Here is a 26,419-nt window from a genome sequence, read left to right on the forward strand (position 1 = left end):
TCAGGAAAATGCAAATTAAAACACTGAGATACCACTACACACGTATTAGAATAGCCATAATCTGGAACACTGACAATACCAAATGCTGGTGAGGATGTGGAGCAACAGGAACTCTCATACTCTGCTGGTGGAAATGCAAAATGGTACAGCCACTTTGGAACACTTTGGCAGCTTCTTACAAAACTAAACATACTCTTACCATGTGATCCAGCAATCATACTTCTTGGTATTTACCCAAATGAATTGAAGCTGTGTCTACACAAAACCCTGTACACAGATGTTTATAGTAGCTTTATTTATAATTACCAAACTTGGATGTCCTTCAGTAGGTCAGAAGATAAGTAAACTGTGGTACATCCAGACAATGGAATATTATTCAACACTAAACAGAAATGAGCTATCAAGCCATGAAAAGATATGGAGGAAACTTAAATACATATTACTAAGTGAAAGAAGCCATCCTGAAAAGACTACATACTGTATGATTCCAACTATGTAACATTTTAGAAAAGACAAAACTATAGAAGCAATAAAAAGATCAGTGGTTGTCAGGGGTTGGAGGCAGGGAGGAATGAAGAGCATATTTAGGGCACTGAGACTATTCTGTAAGATATTACAATGGTGTTTACATGTTGGACACGTGTCATTATATATTTCTTCAAACTCACAGAATGTACAACATCAAGAGCGAACCCTAATGTAAACTATGGACTCTGGGTGATAATGATGTGTCCATGTAGGTTCATCAGTTGTAACAAAAGCACTGCTCTGGTGCAGGATGTCGACAGTGGGGGAGGCTATGTTGCGGGGGGACGTGGGGTGTGGGAACTCTTTGAACTTGCTGCTCAATTGTGCTGTGAACCTAAAACTGCTCTAAAACATTTAAGTTTACTAATTTCGAAAAACGCAAAAAAATCATTTTAGCGATTTTATTTCAAAATAGGATAGAAAATATCAAATAGCATTATACAGAATTAGGCTAAGTACTGTTTAGTGACGTTTTTCCCCCAATATACAGGTATACAAACATAAGCACATTTACATCCTGGTTCTCAACGTAAAATGTACTTCTTAATGTGGATATAGTCAAAAAAGTTTGAAAGCCTATGATTTCAGAGCTGTATGTCTCGTTTGTCTTTCAAAACACAAATGAATTTTCCTCCTCCTCTGTTAGAAGCCAGTCGTGACGTACCTGCGCCAACATAATTTACAGCTTTAGCAGCTCTGACCGCAGCTTCTCCGAGCTTTTTTCTTACTTCAGGTTTAATACCAGGCTATGAAAAAATATTTGAAATAAATTTCCATTAGTACTTTGTTCTACTCGAAGTTTCCATTAAGATTCAATAGTACATTTCTATGTATCAAATATTGCATTAAAGAGATAAGGATAAATATCTAACGTTGTACATTTCAGCATGAAATACTTTCTTATACCACAGTTCAACTATACCAAAGTTTAATGATTCTGTTAGTAATTTCTATGAATTGCAGATATTACTTAGCATAATGACATATCTCTGTCCCTTGTACCTACAAAATAACTATCTTTTCTTTTTTTTTTTGGCCGTGCTGTGCGGCTTGCAGGATCTTAGATCCCCAACCAGGGATGGAACCCAGGCCCACAACAGTGAAAGCACTTAGCCCTAACCACTGGACTGCCACAGAATTCCCCAAAATAACTCTCATGATCATATGTCCACTTAAAATTACATATATCAATAAAAAAACTTTGAATCTCTATTTGTTTCAAGATGATAAAGCAATCTGGGTCATATGCCCAATAATTATCTTGGAATAATGGTAAATGTTGAGATTACAAGTTAATAAGAAAGGTTCAGGGACTTCCCTGGCGGTCCAGTGGTTAAGATTTCGCACTTCCATTGCAGGGGGCGCAGGGAAATAAGATCCTGCGTGCCGTGCATGGCGCGGCCAAAAAAAAAAGGTTCATAAAATGTTTATCAATAAGTAGGCAAAGCCTTTTAACACTGTTAAATAGCTCTCTACAGATTTTTATTTAAGCAGTCACTGCTTGAAAATAAGGCTTTATTGAAATTATTGTTGACATTTACTTCAGATGGTATAATGTACTCTGCAACAGAAATTGAATTTTGAATACAGTATGAGAATAACTAACTGATTAATCAGAAACCTTAGATCTCTGACCTTTTAGAAATACATATTGAAAAAAACATGCATATAACTTTGGACAAGAGGCCTACGGCAGTAGCAGATTCCAAAGAAATGTGAATCTGAAAATAGGTAATCCTAGGAGTAGGCCTTGACCTGGGTGATGACCTGAGTCAATCAAGAGGTAGACTCAGATGTAAACAATTATAAGGGGGCAAAAGTGGCCAAATAAGAGCAAATCCAAATCTCTCCTCTATACAACATAACCTTCAAGTTGGGAAGATGACTAATATATTTTAAGAACATCTGAAACACCAGTTAAAAGAATGTTCTTCATAAAAAATACATTCAATGAACAAGACCATTCCATTCCTCAAACACACTAGTTAATTACAATTTAAAATCTGCATGGAAATAGTAGCTGTTCACTGTAAGTCAGATACTACTTGGATCAGAGCAGATTTTCCCAGATACCACCCAGAAGGATCATGGTCTTAGTGCGCCCTCAGTATGGCAGCCCCAGAATATCAACCCTTCCTCATCCCCAACACTGCAGTGAGGCTGTATTACTACTGGGGAATGGTTGTTCAGCAGGACTTTGGGGGAATACTAGCTTCACAGATTTCTGACCCAAAAGTCAGTGACTGAGATTTACAATATACAGAAGTTGACAAATTTCTTTACAAGATCCTTACCCCTGGGGCCTCCTCAATGATCTTCTGATGTCTCCTCTGTACACTACAGTCTCTTTCAAACAAGTACACAGCATTGCCATGGTGGTCACCAAACACCTGGACTTCCACATGCCTATTTAAAAACCCAATGAGAAGTTTCCATTTGTAGGTTGAACATTCAAGAAAAAAAATTATATATATGAAATGAGTGAGAAATAAGAAAAGACAGAAAACACTGGAGACCATATTTATGACCTCACAGTAGGGGCAAGTCACAAGTACAAACTGCCAAGGAAAAGACTGATAAATCTGAATACATCAGAATTACAAGTTACAGTCACAATTCATGTATCCTCAAAAAGTCAATGAAAACACATTTTTATGATCAGGGGATTTTAAAAAAGCAACTCTTACAGTCAGATTTTATAAACTAAGGCAGACTGGAAATTATAATGGCTCATCCATAGAAAGGTTAAGAAATAAATTTATATGGATCATTCATTTTTTAAGAATATACTAAAATTAAATCATAAAAAACAAGATAAGGAACTTTATTTTCTTTTTTTTTTCTTTTTTTTTTTTTTTTGCGGTACGCGGGCCTCTCACTGTTGTGGCCTCTCCCATTGCGGAGCACAGGCTCAGTGGCCATGGCTCACGGGCCCAGCCGCTCCACGGCATATGGGATCCTCCTGGACCAGGGCACGAACCCGCGTCCCCTGCACTGGCAGGCAGACTCTCAACCACTGCGCCACCAGGGAAGCCCAGGAACTTTAATGTTGAGTGTAAAATAGTAAAATTATCAGAAATCATATTAAGAGTAAATGCAGGACTTCCCTGGTGGCGCAGTGGTTAAGAATCCGCCTGCCAATGCAGGGGACGTGGGTTCGAGCCCTGGTCCAGGAAGATCCCACATGCCGCGGAGCAACTAAGCCCATGCACCACAACTACTGAGGCCTCATGCCACAACTACTGAAGCCCGTGTGCCTAGAGCCCGTGCTCCACAAAAAGAGAAGCCACCGCAATGAGAAGCCTGCTCCACTGCAACTAGAGAAAAGCCCGTGTGCAGCAACGAACACCCAACACAGCCAAAAATAAATAAATAAATAACTTAATTTTTTTAAAAAAGAGAAAGAGTAAATGCACATAACACTTAAGAAAATAAGGGTAACACAGACCATTTGGTGAACATGAAAGCATTCTTCTCAGGAGATTCATTTTGATATGTTCACACTGTAGCTCACCTCACACATTCACCACCATAATACAGAAATGAGTGACCAGCAAACATTTTGTTCTGTTGAGTTTTTTTTTTTTTTGGAAGATGTTGGGGGTAGGAGTTTATTAATTAATTTATTTAGTTTTGCTGTGTTGGGTCTTCGTTTCTGTGCAAGGGCTTTCTCTAGTTGTGGCAAGCGGGGGCCACTCTTCATTGCGGTGCGTAGGTCTCTCTCTATCGCGGCCTCTCTTGTTGCGGAGCACAGGCTCCAGACGCGCAGGCTCAGTAGTTGTGGCTCACGGGCCCAGCCGCTCCGCGGTATGTGGGATCTTCCCGGACCGGGGCACGAACCTGTGTCCCCTGCATCGGCAGGCGGACTCTCAACCACTGCGCCACCAGGGAAGCCCTCTGTTGAGTTTTTAAAATAAAAATTGTCAAACATAGAAGAAATTTTTTTAAAAACCCATAAAGTCTTATAAATGTACTATTTCAGCACAGTGGCTCATTTCTCTTCCTTTCTGTTTACCTCATGAAACACTTCATTAAACCACTTGGAAGAATTTTTTTCTTGATATATCATTTCTACTGAATGTTCCATTTAAAAATTTCCCAACTTGTCCAACATATTCTCTTGACAAAATAATAGGAGCTGACTTCTTCCTTTTGGATGTGCTTCCTTGATCTTTCCTCCTATTTTTACTTACCCTTAAGCTACTAACACCAAACACATTCTTGCTATTATTATTTTGAATAAACTTATCTGTGAGATCAATTAAGAATAAAAAAACCAAGAGATTTTATTTTGCCTTTGTTTATTCTTTCTCAATCGCTCTTCCTTTCTTTAAAGAGATCCAAGTTTCTGACCTGCATCATTTTCCTTCTCCCTGAAGAACTTAACCATTTCTTGTAAAGCAAGTCTACTGGTGACAAAATCCCTCAATTTTTGCTTGCCTGAGGAAGTCCTTATTTCTCCTTCAAGTGTGAAGGATAATTTCACTGGACACAGAATTTATAGGTTGATTTTTTTTCTTTCAACCCTTTATAAATATTTTACTCCACTCTATTCTTTTTTTTGCTTGAAAATATGCAGTGTTTATTTCAACAGTCCACTCTATTCTTAAGTCTGATGTATTTCTTTTTTTTTTTTAATTTGTTCACGACCCACTATTCTTCTTCTTTTTTATTTTTTTTTATTTTAATTTTTTTTTTTTTTTTGCGGTACGCGGGCCTCTCACTGCTGTGGCCTCTCCCGTTGCGGAGCACAGGCTCCGGACGCGCAGGCTCAGCGGCCATGGCTCACGGGCCCAGCCGCTCCGCGGCATGTGGGATCCTCCTGGACTGGGGCACGAACCCGTGTCCCCTGCATCGTCAGGCGGACTCCCAACCACTGCTCCACCAGGGAAGCCCTCTTCTTCTTCTTTTTTTTTTTTTTAACATTTTTATTGGAGTATAATTGCTTTACAGTGGTGTGTAGGTTTCTGCTGTAAAACAAAGTGTACAGCTATACATATACATATATCCCCATATCTCCTCCCTCTTGCTTCTCTGTCCCACCCTCCCTATCCCACCTCTCTAGGCGGTCACAAAGCACTGAGCTGAACTCACTGTGCTATGTGGCTGCTTCCTACTAGCTATGTCTGATGTATTTATTATCCTTGCTCCTCTATAGATAAGGTGTTTTTCCCTTGTAGCTTTTTTCAAGACTTTTTTTGTCTTTGGTTTCCTGCAGTTTTAGTGTGATTCAAAAAATTTTTGACATTTATCCTGCTTTTGGTATACCCTGAACTTCCTGGTTCTATAATTTGGTATATGTCATTAATTTTGGAAATATCTTGGCCATTATTACTTCAAATATTTCTCCTGCCTCTTTCTTTCTTCCCCTTGTAGTATTCAAATGATGCATATATTACACCTTTTAAAATTGTCCCACAATTCTCAGATATTATGTTCTGTTTGTTTGTTTTCATTATTTCTCTTTGCATTTCAATTTGGGAAGTTTCCACTGACATAAGTTCAAGGTCACTGTTTCTTTTCTCAGCTGTGTCCAGTCTACCCTGAGTCCATCAAATGCATTCCTCATTTCTGTTACAATGTTTCTGATTCCTGGCATTTTCTTTTGATTTTTTTTCTTAGAGTTTCCATCTCTCTGCTTACATTACCCATATGTTCTTGCATGTCACCTACTGCTCCATTAGGGCCCTTAACATATTAGTTACTTTAAACTCTAAACCTGATAATTCCAAAATTTGTGTCATATTTCAGTCCGGTTCTGATGCTTGCTTTTTCTCTTCAGACCATGCTTTTCTTGTCTTTTAGCACGCCCTGTAATTTTTTTTGGTTAAATGCCAGGCCTAATGTGTCACAGAACAGGAACTGAGGTGAACAAAACTTTCATGTGACATTTTATGTTAGCCTGGCTAGGAGGCAGGCTGTGTTTAATGTCTGCAGTAGCTACAGGTGCCAGAGGCTTCAGTTCCCTCTAGTGTCCTTGTTTTGTTTTTTCTCCTTTTGTCTTCGGGTTTCCCTAAGAACCCCTTAATCAGAGTCTGTGTCTTGCAGCTCTTTCGGTTGTAACCTGGTTATTATACAGGAGCCCTGGTGACATGGCAGTAGGGTGTGGGCGAGGGAAAGCATTCTATAATCTTAGGATTAAATCTCGGTCTTTCAGTGGGTCTGTGTCCCTGTGTGCCTCAGAAGTGTTTCTTAGCTTTTTTTTTTTTTCTTCCCTTACGTGAAACAGGAAGACTAGAGTTGGCTAACTGCCCTTCCCCCGGGACAGAAAAGGCTCTGGCAAAGTTCCCCTTAGAGTGCTGGCCTTTGGTAGGGAGAACAGACAGCTCTGGGTCTATTTCAGAATGGTTTCTTTTTTCCTCCTCCTGCCCCAAAATGTGAGGGAATTTTTCTTGGATTTTCACTTTGAGAACTTGGTGGTGTCCTTGGAGGAAAAACCTATGAAAATTTGGTTTTGTCACCAAAATTGTCACCATCAAGCTAGTCCACACGCAGCCTCTAGTAATTTGTCAAAATTCCCATTTAAGTGTCCCTATCAGTTTATGGCTCCCGCAGCTTCTGCTCCAGGTTAGCTGATCTTGGCTGTGATTTGCTGTCTTCACTTGCCTGCCCAGATTTCAGGGTGGTGGTTTGCCTTGTGGCCTCAGTTCTCTGATGGGTCTAAAATTCATTGATTTTTATTTTGTTCAGATTTTTACTTGCTTTTTGGGTGTGAGTAACAACTTCTATGCTCTTTGCATGTTGGAGCTGAGCTGTTTGTTTTTCAAATTCCAATTGTAAAACTTTACCACGTCCACTGACTCTCCCTTATCCTTTAGCTGCTCCAGGAAAGAAGGCACTAGAGCAGGAACTCTAGGTTCTGAAGTGAACATACGGGGGCCACACCAGGAGCACAACATAGCTCTTTCCTGACTTCTCAGAAGTTGGAAACACTTTCCTTTGGTTGTTTACAAGGGAAGCTCATTGAGGATCTGTGTTCTGTTAGGATTTCTGCGGTTGTCAAATCACCCTTGTTATTTTCCTTTTTCTGATGATCCTTTTCTGTGTTGCTTTATCTAACTTAGAGATTCTGGAGCACAGTGCCTGAGAACCAAGAAGTACATCAAATCCCAGTCACTCCAATTCAGCCACTGCTGGGGTCTGGCTAGATGGACAGATGCAGCTGGTTTCTAGTAGGAATGCCTTGATATTTTCTAAGAGGTCTAAAGTTTTTATTTTCCTATTCACAGTTTTTTAAAATAGATTTTATTTATTTATTTATTTATTTATTTATTTATTGGCTGCGTTGGGTCTTTGTTGCTGTGCATGGGCTTTTCTCTAGTTGCCGCGTGTGGGGGCTACCCTTCGTTGAGGTGCATGGGCTTCTCACTGCAGTGGCTTCTCTTGTTGTGGAGCACGGGCTCTAGGCGTGCGGGCTTCAGTAGTTGTGGCACGTGGGCTCAGTAGTTGTGGCTCATGGGCTCTAGAGCGCAGGCTCAGTAGTTGTGGCACACGGGCTTAGTTGCTCCGCGGCATGTGGGATCTTCCCGAACGAGGGCTTGAACCCGTGTCCCGCGCATTGGCAGACGGATTCTTCACCACTGTGCCACCAGGGAAGCCCCATGGCGTTGGCTTCGACAAATATTTGCCTCCTAGAAGCTTTATCAGTAAGACGAAGAGACGTGCAGTAGCCAGTCTTCCACTGGACAGAGCAGGAGTGGCCTGCGTGGCTGCTAGGGTTCGGCCCAGAGGAGACTCCACAACCCTCTGGAAACATCTCCCCCTCTCTCAACTGTCTTTAAAAACGTTCGCAAGGGCTTCCCTGGTGGCGCAGTGGTTGAGAGTCCGCCTGCCGACGCAGGGGACGCAGGTTCGTGCCCCGGTCCGGGAAGATCCCACATGCCGCGGAGTGGCTGGGCCCGTGAGCTATGGCCGCTGAGCCTGCGCGTCCGGAGCCTGTGCTCCGCAACGGGAGAGGCCACAACAGTGAGAGGCCCGTGCACCGCAAAAAAAAACAAAAAAAAACGTTCGCAAAACTTTCCCTCACCTGCTGTGTTACAAAGATCTAACTAAATAGACCTCCCTATAGGTTTTACCCAAAGGTTAAAAAAAAAAAAAAGTCCCATTTCTTTTTCACATAAAAACAGTACAATTGAGAAATGCATATCAAAACTACAATGAGGCATCACCTCACCCCGGTCAGAGAGGCCATCATCAAAAAATCCACAAACAGTAACTGCTAGAGAAGGTGTGGAGGAAAGGGAGCCCTCCCGCACTATTGGTGGGAATGTAAACTGGCACAACCACTATGGAGAACAGCATGGAGGCTCCCCAGGAAGCTAAAAATGGAGCTACCATACGATCCAGCAATCCTACTCTTGGGCATATATCCAGAGAAAACCATGGTTCAAAAGATTACATGCACCCCAGTGTTCACTGTAGTGCTGTTTACAACAGCCAGGACATGGAAGCAACCCAAATGTCCATCAACAGACGAATGGACAAAGAAGATGCGGTACATATATCAATGGAACATCACTCAGCCACCAAAAAGAACGAAACAATGCCATCTGCAGCAACATGGATGAAACCGGAGACCATCATACCAAGTGAAGTCAGACAGAGAAAGACAAATATCATATGATATGACTCATATGCAGAATCTGCTTGACCCAAAAGGCTGGGGAGGTTAAGTCTCTTAAGCAGGAGCCATTGTTTCCTTTCAAAGCTGGGGATGGAGGGATCTGCTGAGAACCGAGAAGAGAGGGCCCTCACAACCCCTGGCCTCTGCTTCCTCTGTGGCTGCCCCAGCCAGATCTCCTCATCTCATCTGTTCCTTTTCTCGTCCAAAGTCACATGCAGGACCCATTACATAATTTATGGATCCACTGCAAAATGAAAATGCAGGGCCCCTTTTAAAATGTTATTAAGAATTTTAAGATGCCTCCACGGGGTATTAAACCAAATATGGACCCTTCTGAGCTTAGGGCCCTGTGCAACTGCCCAGGTCACATGCCTGGGAAATGGGTCCTGGTCTCATGATTCATGTGTGTGTTAGGTCAGGAGCTGGATCTGAGTCTTCTGCTCATGAAGGTGCTATACAAGGTCAGTTACTGGAGGCCCTGGAGCAGCCAGACAGGCATCAGCAGGCAGACGTGACTCTGAGAACTGGTCGATACTTCACCTTCTGGCCCTGTTTCTCCATCTGTAACAGGGATCATGATACCCTCCCACATTTTTAATCCCTCTAGAATGTGCACTGAATATGAAGTGAGGAAGGAATCTGATTTTTTTTTTAATTCTCTAAAATAGTACACTTTGAAGATTGTTATCTATCCCAACCTTTCAGATAAGCTCAATAGTTCTGATCAGATTTATTATATAATACATCTTGATTTCTACTTTTCTCAGTTATCAGCACCATCCTGACAATCTTCTGGTACTTCATTAACTCAACAGATAAATTACTTAGCAGAATATAAAATAGTGATTATCATGATATTGAAATGTTATTACTAGAAAACACAGAAGAGAAATATGTAGAAATGCTAATACTTATATTAGGAGAATGAGCTTATGACTGACTTGGTTTTCCATCTCTTGTATTTTCCAAGTTTGTAATGTATTCATCTTATTTCTATATTTAAAAAAATATTACTGATGCCTATCATGAAGAAAATAATGCCAGGTAATATATATGGGAAAATAAAAAGAAAGAAACTACCAGGTCCTTGATTCCCAGGAGCTTCCCAGGTATTGAGAGTATAAATTACAATGTGAGGTAATATTTAGCTAACATTTCACAAGAATCTACATCTTCAAAAATGTTGCAGGCGTTGAGTTACAGTCACTGAAATAGCTAGCTGATGTCTCCACGACAATTTTAACTCAAGAGTATGCCAATGCGGATAGTTAGCCTATCCTTTACTGAAAGCTACTGTGGAAAGGAACCTTCAGTTCACCTTAGAACTTCCTCCATTTTTGCCTTATTTCCCACTAATAGGTGGCATACGTTGTGCTCTCCTAATCAACTGGCCTATTTTGGGATTGACTTTTTTGTTTTTTTTAACTATCACATTCTAAATGAATTTTAATTACTGTGCCATGCTCAGGGACAGTTCTAAGTTTTGTAGGGCTTGAAACAAAAACAATTTGGGAGCCCACTTTAAGATGAGTACAAAATTGGGTACAGGTTCTTCAAAGAGGTTCATGCAAGAGAAGGGCCTGAAGCTTTAGTTCATTACCTTCAAGGTAAATCTCTCTCTGGTCATGGTCCCCAAATGAATTTTTCTCTATAAAGTCACTTGACTTACAGGTTTATGTGTGTGTGTGTGTGTGTGTGTGTATTTAACACAAAATCTATGAAACAAGAAGCTTTTATAATCAATATCTTATTTTAAGCAATACACATGAAAATAAAATTCCTGATAATAAAATAAATTAGAAATCCACATAGTATCTGCTATAGTGGTACCCAGAGAAGCAGTTTGGTGTGGTCACTTAGAGTGTGAATTCTGGAGTCAAACTGCCTGGATTCAAATCCCAGCTTCACCACTTCCCAGCTGGGAGACGTCAGGCAAGTCAGATGACCACTCTGTTGCTCAGTATTTTCACCTGAAACATGGGAACAGGGTCCACCTAATGGGATTGTTGCAGGAATTAGACTAGAAATAGAAGGATAGCAAGATTATTACTTAGTATATGTAAAATACTTAGAACCTGGCACATGGTTAAGTGCAATATAAGGATGAGCTATTAGTATATTTGTTAACATATCACTTACAATTCAATTTGGCTAACTATTACCATTTTCTGAGCATCTCAAATGATGCTTTATCTGTAAGATAGAGCTTAGTTTCTTACAAGAATTTTTTTTTATTTTGAAAAGACTCTAAATTCCATCAACAAGAAATGAATTGAGGACTTCCCTGGTGGCGCAGTGGTTAAGAATCCACCTGCCAGTGCAGAGGACAGGGGTTCGATCGCTGGTCCGGGAAGATCTCACATGCCACAGAGCAACTACGCCCGTGCGCCACAACTACTGAGCCTGAGCTCTGGAGCCCGCAAGCCACAACTACTGAGCCCACGTGCCACCACTACTGAAGCCCGGGCACCTAGAGCCCGTGATCCCCAACAAGAGAAGCCACTGCAACAAGAAGCCCGCGCACCACAACGAAGGGTAGCCCCCGCTCGCTGCAACTAGAGAAAAGCCCACGCACAGCAACGAAGACCCAACGCAGCCAAAAATTAATTAATTAATTAAAAAATTTTTGAGTCAGAAAAAAAAGCTGAACCCACCTTGGTGTGTCCACAAACTTCTCAATCAGCATCCCATCATCATTGAAAGACTTCTTAGCTTCCCTCCGCGCTGATTCTAATTGCTCTTGAAATTCTTTTTCGGATCTAATGATCCTCATACCCTAATATGGAAAGATAGTTATGACTACAACATAAGTGAAACAGATAGCCCAAAATGGAAAACACGAGCATGCGCAATCTTACTTTTCCTCCTCCACCACGGATGGCTTTAATCATGACGGGGTAACCGATTCTCCTAGCATGCTCTTTCAGGCATTGGTCTGATTGGTCCTCACCGTGATAACCTTCCACAACAGGCACTCCAGCAGCAGCCATGATGGATTTGGCTGTGCTTTAGAATAAAAAAACCAAGATGTCTTAAATCTATGGATTATTTCATACAAGAGAAACACAAATACTTCCTAGTCTATAAAATACAATGGAAGTTTAAAAATAAAACATTCCATAGGTAAAAGGACTATAGTCTGAGACAACAAATATTAATACAAATGTTAAAATATCTATTAGTTTTCTCAATCCAGTTTTCATGTGGTAGCTCATCCCACCTTGTTTTTAATCCCCCAAACTGATTAACATATTGATTAGAAACATTAATTAGTTGAATATTTTCTGTAACTCACTGTAGTGGCAAATAAATAACTTTTGCCTAGGATGACAAAAGGGTATAATTAACATGTCTATTATAGTTAAAACAAACCATTTCAATTAGTCTTCCTATGGTTGTATTTAAAAGATATAAACTTGGGCTTCCCTGGTGCGCAGTGGTTGAGAGTCCGCCTGCCGATGCAGGGGACACGGGTTCGTGCCCCGGTCCTGAAAGATCCCACATGCCGCGGAGCGGCTGGGCCCGTGAGCCATGGCCGCTGAGCCTGCGCATCCGGAGCCTGTGCTCCGCAACGGGAGAGGCCACAACAGTGAGAGGCCCGCATACCGCAAAAAAAAAAAAAAAAAAAGATATAAACTCATACCTCTTTATACCCATGTCTCTAATTGCTGATGAAGGAGGACCTATAAAAATAATTCCTTCTTGCTTACACAGTTCGGCAAATTCCATGTTTTCTGAGAGAAAACCATATCCCGGATGGATAGCCTAGAAAGGAGAAATGAAAGGATAAACCTTCTAGTGCTCCCCTGGCAGACTCTGATGCAGGTGATGGAATCCTTCTCTGGGGAGGCCTCTCCCTATACTGGTGATAGGTATACTATGGTCTCTATCAGAATATGTTTCTAAAGAGGGGTTTCTTTAGAACTTTAATACTAAAGTTCTAAAGCCTTACCCAAACCAGAAATATCTATATTTCTTTTCATTATGGTAATACACACATCAAATTTACCATTTTAACCACTGTTCAGTGTATAGCTCAGTGGCATTAAGTACATTCACAATGTTGTGCAACCATTACCATTATCCATCATCCCCCAAAGAAACTCTATATCTATTAAATAGTAATTCCCCATTCCGATAACCTCTATTTTACTTGCCATCTCTATGAATCTGCCTATTCTCCGTACCTGATAAAAGTGGAATCATACAATATTTGTCCATTTGTCTCTGGCTTATTTTATTTAGCATGATGTTTTTCAAGGTTGATCCATGTATCACAATTTCATTACTTTTTATGGCTGAATAATGATCCACTGCAGGTATATTCCACATTTTGTTCATCCATTCACCTGTTGATGGACGTGTGGATTGTTTCCATCTTTTGGCTATTGTGAATAATGCCACTATGAACACTGGTATTCAAATACCTGTTTGAGTTCCTGCTTTAAATTCTTTTAGGTATTGGGTTGGCCAAAGAGTGCCTTTGGTTTTCAAGTAAAAATAAAAGACACATTTTTCATTTTTACCATGAACTTCATTGAACAATGTATTCACCCTTTTGTTCCACTACCTTCTGCCATTTTTCAGACAACTTCATAATTCCATCTTCCCAAAACTTTTTATCTTTTTGAGCAAAGAACTGTTCCAGGTGCCTTTTACAGTCTTCCAGGGAATTGAAATTTTTTCCATTAAGAGAATTTTGTAAAGACTAAAATAAATGGAAATCCGAAGGTGCAATGTCTGGTGAATATGGTGGATAAATCAGAACTTCCCAGCCAAGCTGTAACAGTTTTTGCCTGGTCAACAAAGAAACATGTGGTCTTGCGTTATTCTGACAGAAGATTATGCGTTTTCTGTTGGCTAATTCTGGATGCTTTTCATAGAGTGCTGCTTTTAGTTGGTCTAATTGGGAGCAGTACTTGTTGGAATTACTCGTTTGGTTTTCCAGAAGGAGCTCATAATAGAGGACTCTCTTCCAACCCCACCATATACACAACATCACCTTCTTTGGATGAAGACCGGCCTTTGGTGTGGTTGGTGGCAGTTCATTTCACTTGCCCCACGATCTCTTCCATTCCACACTATTGTACAGTATCCACTTTTCATCACCCATCACAATTTGTTTTAAAAACTGAACATTTTCGTTACGTTTAGATAGAGAATCACATGCGAAAATATTTTTTTTTTGCTTAACTTATGTGGAACCCAAACATCAAAGCGATTAACATAAGCAAGCTGGTGTAAATGATTTTCAAGGCTTGATTAGGATATTCCGAGTATGTCGGCTATCTCCCACATGGTATAATGTTGATTGTTCTCAATTAATGTCTCGATTTGATCGCTATCAACTTTAACTGGTCTACCTGACAGTGGAGCATCGTCCAGTGAGAAATCTCCAGCACAAAGTTTCGCAAACCACTTTTGACATGTTCGATCAGTCACAGCACCTTCTTCATACACTGCACAAATCTTTTTTTTGCATTTCAGTTGCGTTTTTACCTTTCTTGAAATAATAAAGCATAATATGCCGAAAATGTTGCTATTTTTCTTCCATCTTCAGTATTAAAATGGCTACACAAAAATTCAGCAATTTTGATAAGTCTTTTTTATTTATTATTATTTTATTTATTTATTTATATATTTTTTTGCGGTATGCAGGCCTCTCACTGTTGTGGCCTCTCCCTTTGCGAAGCACAGGCTCCGGATGCGCAGGCCCAGTGGCCATGGCTCACGGGCCTAGCCGCTCCACGGCATGTGGGATCTTCCCAGACTGGGGCATGAACCCGTGTCCTCTGCATCGGCAGGCAAGTTCTCAACCACTGTGCCACCAGGGAAGCCTGATAAATCTTTTTTAAATGACGCTGATACGACAGCTGTCACATACAATCTAACAAAATTGTTTCAAATGCAGTTAAAGACAACTAAGTGCTACTAGAGCCACCTTACAGAAAAAAACGAATGAAACTTTTGGCCAGCCCAGTATACACGAAATGTCAAGTAATATCAGCAAGCAGGAGTAAAGGGCTTCAGAGTGGTAAGGGGAGTGGGTGGCTGTTTGCCGTGTCTCCATATAAAGCTGGTCTAGAACTGAAACCACGTATCCAAAAGCTGAAAAGAGCACCCTCGCATAATATTAACTCATTTAGCTTCAGGTCACTATCTGCCGATGCTACCTTTCCAGAAAAAAAGCTAAGAAGCAAACAAAAGTTCATAGAGTACTAAAGTCTATATATACTTCAGTGAAAGAGGACCCCTCCTCATATTTTAACCTAATCACTTGCAACTTACTCAGAGTTTTAAGAAATTTATTTACTTGGCTTTCTAGGCCACAGAAGAGGAAAATCAGTAACTGAATGACAGCAAGACTGCTAAGAGAAACATGCTGACAGTGAAAAGGGAGGAAACAGAGGAAAGCAAAAAGGCTTAAATGGTTTAGTGAGGAATAAGGCAACTCTCCAACTTCAATAGTTCTGAGGGCATTTTTGTTCTTTTAAAATAATAATTAAGTATGTTTAATTATAACCAAGAGAATGTAAAAATAAAAAGCGTATCCAACACTATTTCAAAATAGTTATGTCCAAAGAACATTTCAAAATAAAAGCAGTAAGCTTCAGATGTCTGGGAAACTCATGTGAATAGAAAAACCCACATCTTAGTGACAGCAAACAGCAAAATGCTAGATAGTGAATAAAATGCTAAATAATCACATTTTGATGTCAGCCTGGAGTTTTGCTCCTTTTAAACCAAAGTTTAATTTTAGTCATTTTTCATGAAATGTCAAATACTATTTATATTAGGCAAAGTAAAACAGGTCTACATCCCAGTCCTCCCTGGTTTTTTAACAGCTTTTTTAAATGTATGCTTTACAATGCATAACATTCACTCATTTCCAGTTTGATGAATTCAGCAAATTTATACAATGTGCTGTAACTGGACTATAAATATAATCCGGTTTTAGAACACTTCTACCAGAAGTTCCTATGTACCCATGTGCATAGATGATCAATCCTTGCTCACAGAACCAGGCAACTACTGACCTGCTTTTTCTCTCTATAATTTCGCCTCTTTTAGAGTCTCACACAATGGAACCATATAGTCCGTAGCCTTATATGTATGGCTTCTTAAACTTAGCATAATTTTCTGTGGCTCACCCACAAACAAAAAATGAAATACTGGTGCATGCCACAACATGGATGAATATAGCACATTTATTTACAGATTGTATGGATATACCGTATTTTGTTTTTTATTAATTTGGATTTTTCCCAGTTTCTGGCTATTATGAGTAATGCTGTTATAAACATGCATGTACAAGTCTTCGTTAATTTTTCTCAGCAATGTTTTATAGTTTTCAGTACATAGGTCTTAAATTGCTTTTGCTAACTTTATTACTAAGTATTTGATTTTCTTTGATGTTATTACAAATGTAACTGTTTCCTTAATTTCATTTTCAAAGTGTTGGTTGCTAGCCTCCTTTCTTTTGGAACAGATACTTAATTTGACAGAACCCTGATTAACTAGATAAATACTCTCCCTTCATAACTAAGAAGAAAAGCTGCTGTCTCCTTGCAAAAAAAAATATTCAAACACATTATGGGAATGGCCTCAAGAAGTTTAATTTCTCTTAGGGTGAACACTTTAATATATCCAAACCACAGTATCCTCGAGCATTTGAATGGATTAAAAAGGAAATCTAGGGTTTCCCTGGTGGCGCAGTGGTTGAGAGTCCGCCTGCCAATGCAGGGGACACGGGTTCGTGCCCCGGTCCGGGAAGATCCCACATGCCGCGGAGCGGTTAGGCCCGTGAGCCATGGCCGCTGAGCCTGTGCGTCCGGAGCCTGTGCTCCGCAACGGGAGAGACCACAACAGTGAGAGGTCCGCGTACGGCAAAAAAAAAAAAAAAAAAAAAAAAAGGAAATCTAACAATACTACTATTACCAGCGGGCTAATTCCAAGCCATCAGGCATGTATCTAGCTGCCAATTCACCCTGGTGGATCACAGGATTGTAAGCCTGTTTAGATTGTTCATCCCATAGGACTAATATGCCTTTAACAATAAAGACAGAAAACTGGCATCATCTCCTACCCTTAAATCTCTGCCAAAATAATTTCTTCCATGTTTTTAGTTTGTGTCTATTCGGCTCTGTGCTTGTTCAAGCATATGCACAGGTCCAAAGTTGTTGTTGTTGTTATTAGCTCTGTCTTCAGCAAAAATGAGATGTGTCCTTTCCGTGGTGGAGGGGACAAGCCATACTCTTCAAATTCTTTTTTTTTTTTTTAACATTTTTTTATTTTTGGCCGTGTTGCGTGGCTTGCAAGATCTTAGTTCCCTGACCAGGGATCAAACCTGGGCCCCCGGCAGTTTAAGTCTGGAATCCTAACCACTGGACCACCGGGGAACTCCCTCAAAAATTCTTTTTTTTTTTTTTTTCAAATTCTTATTACCAAGAATTTCCTACCCCAATCTGTGATTCTTATGACATTTGGATTTCCTTTTGGTCAACCACATAGATGACCAGTATTTAGTTAAATAACTTGCTATATTCATTAAAGTTATTTGTCAGTGATTTTGAAACATCTCAAACAAAGTTATTCATTCCTGGTGGCACATTAAAAGAAACTGGAGCACTTTTACAAAACATTCATGTTCAGAAGCTAATCCAGATAACTAAGGGAATAAGTGAGGTCTGGCAAAAGCTTTTCACTAAAGAATAATATACTTACAAAAAAGTGCACATTGTAAGTATACAGCTTTTATAAACATAGTTTTCATAAACTGAATACACCTGTGTAGACAACACTCAGCTCAAAAAATAATCACTAGCTTTCCACCAGAGAGCATAAAGCTCCCTTCCAGGTGACTTTAGGCCCCTCCCACAGTACTGTATCAACATATTCTTTAAAAGGCTCCTCAGTGATTCTAATCTTCAGCCAGCACTTACTACTACTACCTCTTTCCCAGCCAGAGAAGGCCTGAGAAAACTGACTGTCAAGAGGACTAGCCTAATGAGCATGCTTACCATTACATCTTTTAGATTCTCTCAGTACAGCCATGTTACCAGGCAAATCACCAGAAATTTAGCTCAAGTGTAAATTTTACTCTAGCATCTATAAAAACGCCTATGTTAAAATGGCCACATTTAGAAGTCTACATGGAAACACAAAAGATCCCAAATAGCCAAAACAAACTTGAGAAAGAACAGAGCTGGAGGAATCATGCTCCCTGACTTCAGACTATACTACAGAGCTACAGTAGTCAAAGCAGTATGGTACTGGCACAAAAAGACACACACAGATCAATGGAACAGGATAGAGAGCCCAGAAAAAAATACCCACACACTTGTCAATCAATCTACGACAAAGAGGCAAGAATATACAATGGAGAAAAGACAGTCTCTTCAATAAGTGGTGGGAAAACTGGACACCTACATGTAAAAGAATAAAATTAGAACATTCTCTAACACCATATACAAAAATAAACTCAAAAAGGATTAAAGACCTAAATGTAAGACCGGATACTATAAAACTCCTAGAGGAAAACACAGGCAGTACACTCTTTGACATAAATTGCAGCAATATTTTTTTTGATTCATTTCCTAAAGTAAAGGAAATAAAAGCAAAAATAAACAAATGGAACCAAATTAAACTTAAAAGCTTTTGCACAGCAAAGGAAACCATTGCCAAAACTAAAGACAACCTATTGAATGGGAGAAAATGTTTGCAAATGATATGACTGATAAGCGATGAATATCCAACATATATAAACAGCTCATACAACTCAACATCAAGAAAACAAACAACCCGATTAAAAAATGGGCAGAAGAACTGAACAGACATTTTTCCAAAGAGGAAATGCAGATGGCCAACAGGCACATGAAAAGATGCTCAACATCACTAATCATCAGGGAAATGCAAATCAAAACCACAATGAGATATCACCTCACAACTGTCAGAATGGCTACCACCAAAAAGAACAGAAATAACAAATGTTGGCGAGGATATGGAGAAAAGGGAACACTTGTACACTGTTGGTGGGAATGTAAATTGGTGTAGCCGCTGTGGAAAACAGTATGGAGGTTTCTCAAAAAACTAAAAATTGAACTACCATATGACCCAGCAATTCCACTCCCAGGTATATATCTGAAAAAAATAAAGACACTAATTTGAAAAGATACATGCACCCCAATGATCATAGCAGCATTATTTAGAATTGCCAAGATCTGGAAGCAACGTAAGTGCCCATCAATAGATGACTGGATACAGAAGATATGGTATATGTATACAATGGAATACTACTCGGCCATAAAAAAAGAATGAAATTTTGCCATCTGCAGCAACATGGATGGACTTGGAGAGTGTTATGTTAAGTGAAATAAGTCAGACAGAGAAAGACAAATACTTTATGATATCACTTATATGAGGAAATCTAAAAAATACAAGAAACTAGCAAATATAACAAAAAAGAAGCAGGGAATTCCCTGGCGGTCCAGTGGTTAGGACTTGGTGCTCTCACTGCCAGGAGCCCGGGTTCGATCCCTGATTGGGCAACTAAGATCCCATAAGCCATGCTGCGCGGCCCAAAAAAAAAAACAAGCAGACTCACAGATATAGAGAACAAACTAGTGGTTACCAGTGGGGAGAGGGAAAACAGAAGGGGCAAAATTGGGGTAGGAGATTAAGAGGTATAAACTATTATGTATAAAATAAGTTACAAGAATATATTGTACAACATGGAGAATATAGCCAATATTTTGTAATAACTGTAAATGGAACATACCCTTTAAAAATTGTATTTGTATAAAAAGAAAGAATTCTACATTTTTGGCAAACTTCTTTCAAAATCATTATGCACATGTCATTCAATGTCCTTTATTACTGGGGTCCCCAACCCCTGGGTCACAGACTGGTACCAGTCCCTGGCCTGTTAGGAACCAGGCTGCACAGCAGGAGGTGAGCGGGGGGCCAGCGAGCAAAGCTTCATCTGTATTTACAGCCACTCCCCATTGCTCCTGTTACTGCCTAAGCTCCACCTCCTGTCAGATCAGCGCCAGCATTAGAGTCTCATGGGAGTGCGAACCCTACTGTGAACTGCGCATGCGAGGGATCTAGCTGGGGAGTGGCTGCAAATACAGATTATCATCAGCAGAGAGGTTTGACTGTACAGAGACCATAATAAATCAATTGCTTGCAGACTCATATTAAAACCTTATCAGTGGGCTTCCCTTGTGGCACAGTGGTTAAGAATCCACCTGCCAATGCAGGGGACGCAGGTTCGAGCCCTGGTCCAGGACGATCCCACGTGCCGCGGATTAACTAAGCCCATGCGCCACAACTACTGAACCTGCGCTCTAGAACCCATGAGCCACAACTACTGAAGCCCTTGCACCTAGAGCCCGTGCTCCACAACAAGAGAAGCCACCGCAATGAAAGAGTAGCCCCCATTCACCACAACTAGAGAAAGCCCACACAGCAACGAAGACCCAACGCAGCCAAAACTAAATAAATAAATAAATAAAATTTTAAAACCCCCAAAAAACCCCTATTGGTGAGTGGCAAGTGAAAACAAGCTCAGGACTCCCACTGATTTTGCATTATGGTGAGTTGTATAATTATTTTATTATATATTACAATGTAATAATAATAGAAATAAAGTACACAATAAATGTAATGTGCTTGAATCATCCCCAAACCATCCCCCTACCCTGCACCCGGTCTGTGGAAAAATTGTCTTCCACGAAACCAGTCCCTGGTGTCAAAAAAGGCTGGGGACCGCTGCTTTATTAGAAGGATCAATATGATTCTTCTTCCAAGTCAAAGTGAGGGCAAGGTTTGCTCCCTTAATTGATAAATATCCTCTTATTAAAGAGCCCTGTAAATTGTAACCCACCAAATTTCCTTTTTGATCAGGGCTGCCAGGAAGAACTAAAGAAGCTTTCCTTGGCCTAAGTTTTCTGACTTAATTCCAACCACTATGCCCCAATAATAGTCCCATATTACTTATTTTTTGTTTTTATCTTAGTCTTAACCACTATCTGTAATGTTGCAAGTCACCTCAAATCTTGAATATCCAGGCAAAACGTGTGAAAATTATTTACTCTTTTCTCATTGTTTGTGTTATTAACAGAACATCTAACATAATACTAATCCAGATAGACAGAGTTCACAAATTCTCCAGAATTAACATATCATAAATTTGCTAGAGTCGTTACTTAAAGACATAGGTAATAGGGCTGAGAGTCAGGATACTTTTGTTTAATTCTTTCTCTTTCAATGATGAGATGAGTTTTGCTTTCAAAGCACCTGAGGACCTTGAAAAAATGCAAATTATGCATAAAAATGTAAATTACAGTGGGCTTGGAGTGTGGCCTAAGAAGCTGCATTTCTACCAAATGATGCCATGGACCACACTTTGAGTAGTGAGACTAGACGATTTTGAGTATCACGTATCCTGTGCATTTTATATTTGTAAAATGGCGGTAATAATACTGTCTAATGTAAGCTCAAACATGCGATAAGTACAAAGTGACAATTATGTTAAAGTCCCTGGATTCCTAAGGGCCTTTTACTCCAAATGATAACTAAAAAGCTTTAGAAACAAGCATATTTTAAATACCTGTGTGTATAAATTAGTGCCTACATTGTTCAGTCTAGAAACTCTGATTCTAAAGAAGAGAACAAAGATGCAGAAACACATAAATACAAAACAACTGCATATATTCATTAATTCAAATTAATGACCCTCTGTGCCAGGTCATGGGAATGTTAGGAGGTAGAGAAAATAAGTCTCAGTTGTGGGTTCTTCTCTTAAACAGAGCACAATTGAGTTGAGGAGTCATGATATGCATTAAAATTTTTAAACAAGAAAATGGCTAATTAAGTATAAAGATGACTGGAACAGGAAAGCAAATGCTAAAGGAAAAGGGAGACATCAGTGTGACTGGAGTCAAGAAAGTAATTGTAAGAGGCAGGAATTCCAGTCCCAGTGAAGGGCAAGACTGCTGCAATTGACTCCTAATTATTCTGCCTGCTGTGTTTGTTACCACCCCACCTTTGCCCCATCCCACTAGCCTATTCCCCACGGGCAGCCACATGATCTTATTAAAATATAAATCAGATCACCTCCCTCCCCTGCTTAAAATCCTCCAATAGCTACTTAGAATGAAATGCAAACTCCTTACTAAGGCCTATAATGCTCTAAATGATGCTGCCTCTACCACTCTCAACTTCATCATCTACCACCTTCCTCCTGTGTCAGTTGGTTTTCCAGCTCCAAATCCAACCTTCCATACTGAGTTAGTTTGGCGACAGGGCCCTGCAAATTACTGTTCTTGCCACTTGGTTTCCTATCAGGTTCCACCAGCAGGGGTCACTGTAGGGAAACTGGAAGCCAGGGAAGCTTCCTGTTCTTCCACCCTGGGCAGCAGCAGTTCCTGTGTTTAGTCTCTCTTGGAACTTCCAGAACCAGCCTCATTATGCTCCCTGCAGCCAGGTAGGGCCCCTCCATAGAGAACTGAGCAAGCGCTGCAGAAGGTCCTTCCTCCAACCTCTTCCTCAGCCCAAGGGGTCGTTATCAGTATCTGTAGTTTTATCATTAGGTAATTTCAAAATACTGTTTTCTCTTCTAGTCCTCTAACACTGGTAGAACTAATCCCTAAATTAATCTCCCTCTGTTGAAATATCTAATGGAATTTCAGTTTTACTAACTGGATCCTGAATGACACAGCCCCTCATTGCCTTCACTCCATCCACACTGAATATTTTTGTCCCTTGAACACAAGTTTATACTCATCTCAGCGTCCTCCCATGTGACTGAACCTTCCTCGTCAAGTGCTTCATATGGCTGGCTCCTTCTCATCAGGCAGGTCCCTGTTCAAGTGTCACCTCTTCAAAGAGGCCTCCACTGATCACCCTATTTAAAAGCATTTCCTAACCAGTCTTTACCCCCTTATCTGGCTTTATTTTCTTCCCACCACTTATAACATTCCGAGTTATATTAGTTCTTTACCCATTTAAATATTGGGTTGGCCCAAAAGTTCGTTCAGGTTTTTCCGTAACATCTTACAAACAAACTTTTGGGCCAACACAATATTTATTTTCTGCCTCAACTACAAGAGTGTAGCTTCAGACATAGGGTATAAACCGTGTTAGTCATTGCTGCATACATGCTTTCTTTTTTTTTTTTTTTTATACATGGTTTTTAAAAAAATATTTATTTATTTGGCTGCATCAGGTCTTAGTTACGGCACGCGGGATCTTCGTTGCGGCATGTGGGATCTTTCGTTGCGGTGCTCAGGCTTCTCTCTAGTTGTGGTGTGCAGGCTCCAGAGTGCATGGACTCAATAGTTACGGCACATGGGCTCTAGAGCACGTGGGCTTAGTTGCCCCATGGCATGTGGTATCTTAGTTCCCCAACCAGGGATCGAACCTGTGTCCCCTGCATTTGAAGGCGGATCCTTTACCACTGGAAGTCCCTGCATACATGCTTAGAAGCTGGCACAAAGGAGGAGACCAAGTAACGTTTGTTGAGTGAATAAATGCATGAATGATATGAGAAGGAGGAAAAGAACATTTCCAGCACACGGAACAATATAAGCAGATGCCTAGAGAAATAAGCATGATGTGTAAAGACAGAGAAAAGTTCATTGCAACCATTAGAAACAAGTGACGATGAGAAATAAGTTTTGACAAATACTGGAAACTCTTAAATGCTAGGCTGAAGAGTTTGAACTTTATCTTGTAACCACAAAAGATTTACTCACTAGGGAATAGAATGAGAAAGGGGTGAAGTTATTGAGGAAAAAAAAAAAGAGTAGGTGGTAATAATGAAACAAGGGTTTAAGAAACATCTGTCTTACATCTGTCTTGCAGTAAAAACAACTGCTAGCAGTTATCTATCTAGCACAACTCATTGGACGGGCAAGAGATTTAGAAGTAGGGAAACCAGCTGAGAATCAGAAATCCAGATAAGAGATCATAAGGTCTGGCTGTGTGATTAAAAAGAACAACTTCTGGAGACATTTCAAAGAAAGATTCAACACAAGTTGGTTCCTATTTTATTTTGAAGGATGACAGATACAGTAACAGCAAACTTTTGAGTCTGGGATATTGGAAAACAGGGAGCGGGGCCTTAGAATGAGACTGGGAAGTCAAGAGGGAAAAGGATTTCTTTCTTGATTCTATTTTTCCTTGTAATTTAGAGCACCACCTATTTCTCCCAAAGAATCCAATGTTCCTAGGATCTGGCTTTGAAGGTAGAAGAGCTGAATTCCCTCTTAATTTAAATTTGTAATTAAACCCTCCCTCCACCTGTTTCCCCAAAGATCTAAAGTGCACAGGACTCAGTAAGACAGTAGCGTGGCTGAGGAGTAAGAAGCGACACGCCTACTTTACAATAACCATCCCATAATCAAGTGTAAAAATCTTGGAAACAGCTAAACATAGAGAACGAGTTCTGTAAATAATAAGCAATTTTGTGTACCTGTACAAAACTTATTCCTTGGGGCTTCCCTGGTGGCGCAGTGGTTGAGAGGCCGCCTGCCGATGCAGGGGATACGGGTTCGTGCCCCGGTCCGGGAGGATCCCACATGCTGCGGAGCGGCTGGGCCCGTGAGCCGTGGCCGCTGAGCCTGCGCGTTGGGAGCCTGTGCTCCGCGGCGGGAGGGGCCACAACAGTGAGAGGCCCGCATACCACAAAAACAAAAAAACAAAAAAAACCTTATTCCTTTTGCTATGCAAATTTCTTCTTTTTTGGGGCCATACTACGTGGCATGTGGGATCCTAGCTCCCCAACCAGGGATGGAATCTGCGGCCCCTACATTAGAAGTGCAGAATCCTAACCAATGGACCGTCAGGGAAGTCCCTGCAATGCAAATTTCTTCATGACTCTTTTACCTGTGCAGCGGAGATCTTGGCCACTTGAATGATTTTCTCCATAGAAAGGTAGCTCTGCTGTGAGGGAGCGGGGCCGATGGAATGTGCTTCATCTGCCTGTTGAAGGAATATTACATGCTTAAAAGACCACACAGCTGGTACACACTAGTACACTATACAGAACTGCTGCTGGGTCATCTTATTATTATAAATAAAAATGCTGGCTCCTAAGAACAATGCAAGAATTGAGAAACACAAGCAGCAGCTCATGTCTATGTTATAAAAATAAGCCAGTTTGGAATCTTTCGCAGGAGGAGGGTACCAAAACTTGACTTTTATGTATAAAACACACAGAGTGAAATTAAAGTGCCTTGGGTTAGAAGGCAAGAGGCATTGGTCACAGTATTAATATTAGCAACAATAGTAACCTTAAATGTAGTTAATGCCAAAAATGTACAATTTGACAAAAGAGACAAAATATACAACAGACGTATACAGTAAGAAATAAAAGTTTCCTTAAGTTTATATAATTATTAGAGTATGATAATACCCCTTCTATACATTTATGAACTATTTTTATATTGTCCCTTAAAACTTTCATATAATCATAGCACCCCTTGAGGCAGACCAGATACACAATATCATTCATTCATTCAAAGACTTACTGAATGCCCACTATGTGCCATGCTTTGAGGTGAAGCTGCCTATACATCAGTAAATAGGACAAGTGTCTCTGTCTAGAGGAAGAGACAAACATCAAACATACATTCACACACTTAATGACAGCTGTGATAAAGGCCAAGAAGGAAAAACAGAGGACACAATGCAGGTAAGAGGAAGAGGATCAGGTTCAGTCTGGTCAGGGAAAGGCTGGGAGGGAAGGTCAAGGGGCTCCTTGACCTGGGACCTGGCCAGGCAAACAGGAGGAGGGGGTGGAGTTCGGAACAGGAATGGAGATGGGGGCAAGCCTCACCGGCAGAGAAAACAACACATACGAAGGTCCTGGGGTGGGAAGAAATCTGGCTCATTTGAGGGACTGAAGGAGGCTTGTGTGGCTGGAGCAATGAATAAGGGGTCAGGGACCAGACATGTGACTGGAAGACAGGGGGATGCAGATTTCAGAGGGCCTTGTGGGAGGTTAAAGCTTTGGATTGTCTCCCAAGGGGACACATGATGAGACTTTTTAAAGTGTGTCTTTTTAATTTAAACTTTTAATTCCACAATACACAAATCCATTCTCATTCTAAAGACTGTGAACAATAATACAGAAGCAAAGGAGTCCTTTGGCATTGCCCCTCTCTCTCACTCTAAACTCCTTCCAGATATAACCTCTATGATCAATTTGGGACATACCTTTCCATATCCACATTCTTATTTATTTGAATATATTTATATAAA

General features: G+C 40.4%; 1 protein-coding gene across 1 annotated transcript in view; it reads right to left on the minus strand.

Annotated features, from left to right (window-relative positions):
- Positions 1 to 26,419, minus strand: part of MCCC1 (methylcrotonyl-CoA carboxylase subunit 1) — a 64,000-nt gene that overhangs the window by 30,038 nt on the left and 7,543 nt on the right. Inside the window, exons 4-9 of the mRNA XM_082655630.1 lie at positions 25,043 to 25,138; positions 12,795 to 12,916; positions 12,010 to 12,157; positions 11,806 to 11,927; positions 2,823 to 2,934; positions 1,193 to 1,274 (exon numbers count right to left, since the gene is read on the minus strand). Of these exons, the coding sequence (XP_082511756.1) occupies positions 1,193 to 1,274; positions 2,823 to 2,934; positions 11,806 to 11,927; positions 12,010 to 12,157; positions 12,795 to 12,916; positions 25,043 to 25,138 (682 nt within the window). The remainder of the gene's footprint in view (positions 1 to 1,192; positions 1,275 to 2,822; positions 2,935 to 11,805; positions 11,928 to 12,009; positions 12,158 to 12,794; positions 12,917 to 25,042; positions 25,139 to 26,419) is intronic.

The sequence above is a fragment of the Grampus griseus genome (genome assembly GCF_964374135.1).
Source record: "Grampus griseus genome assembly, chromosome: 5".
NCBI lineage: Eukaryota > Metazoa > Chordata > Mammalia > Artiodactyla > Delphinidae > Grampus > Grampus griseus.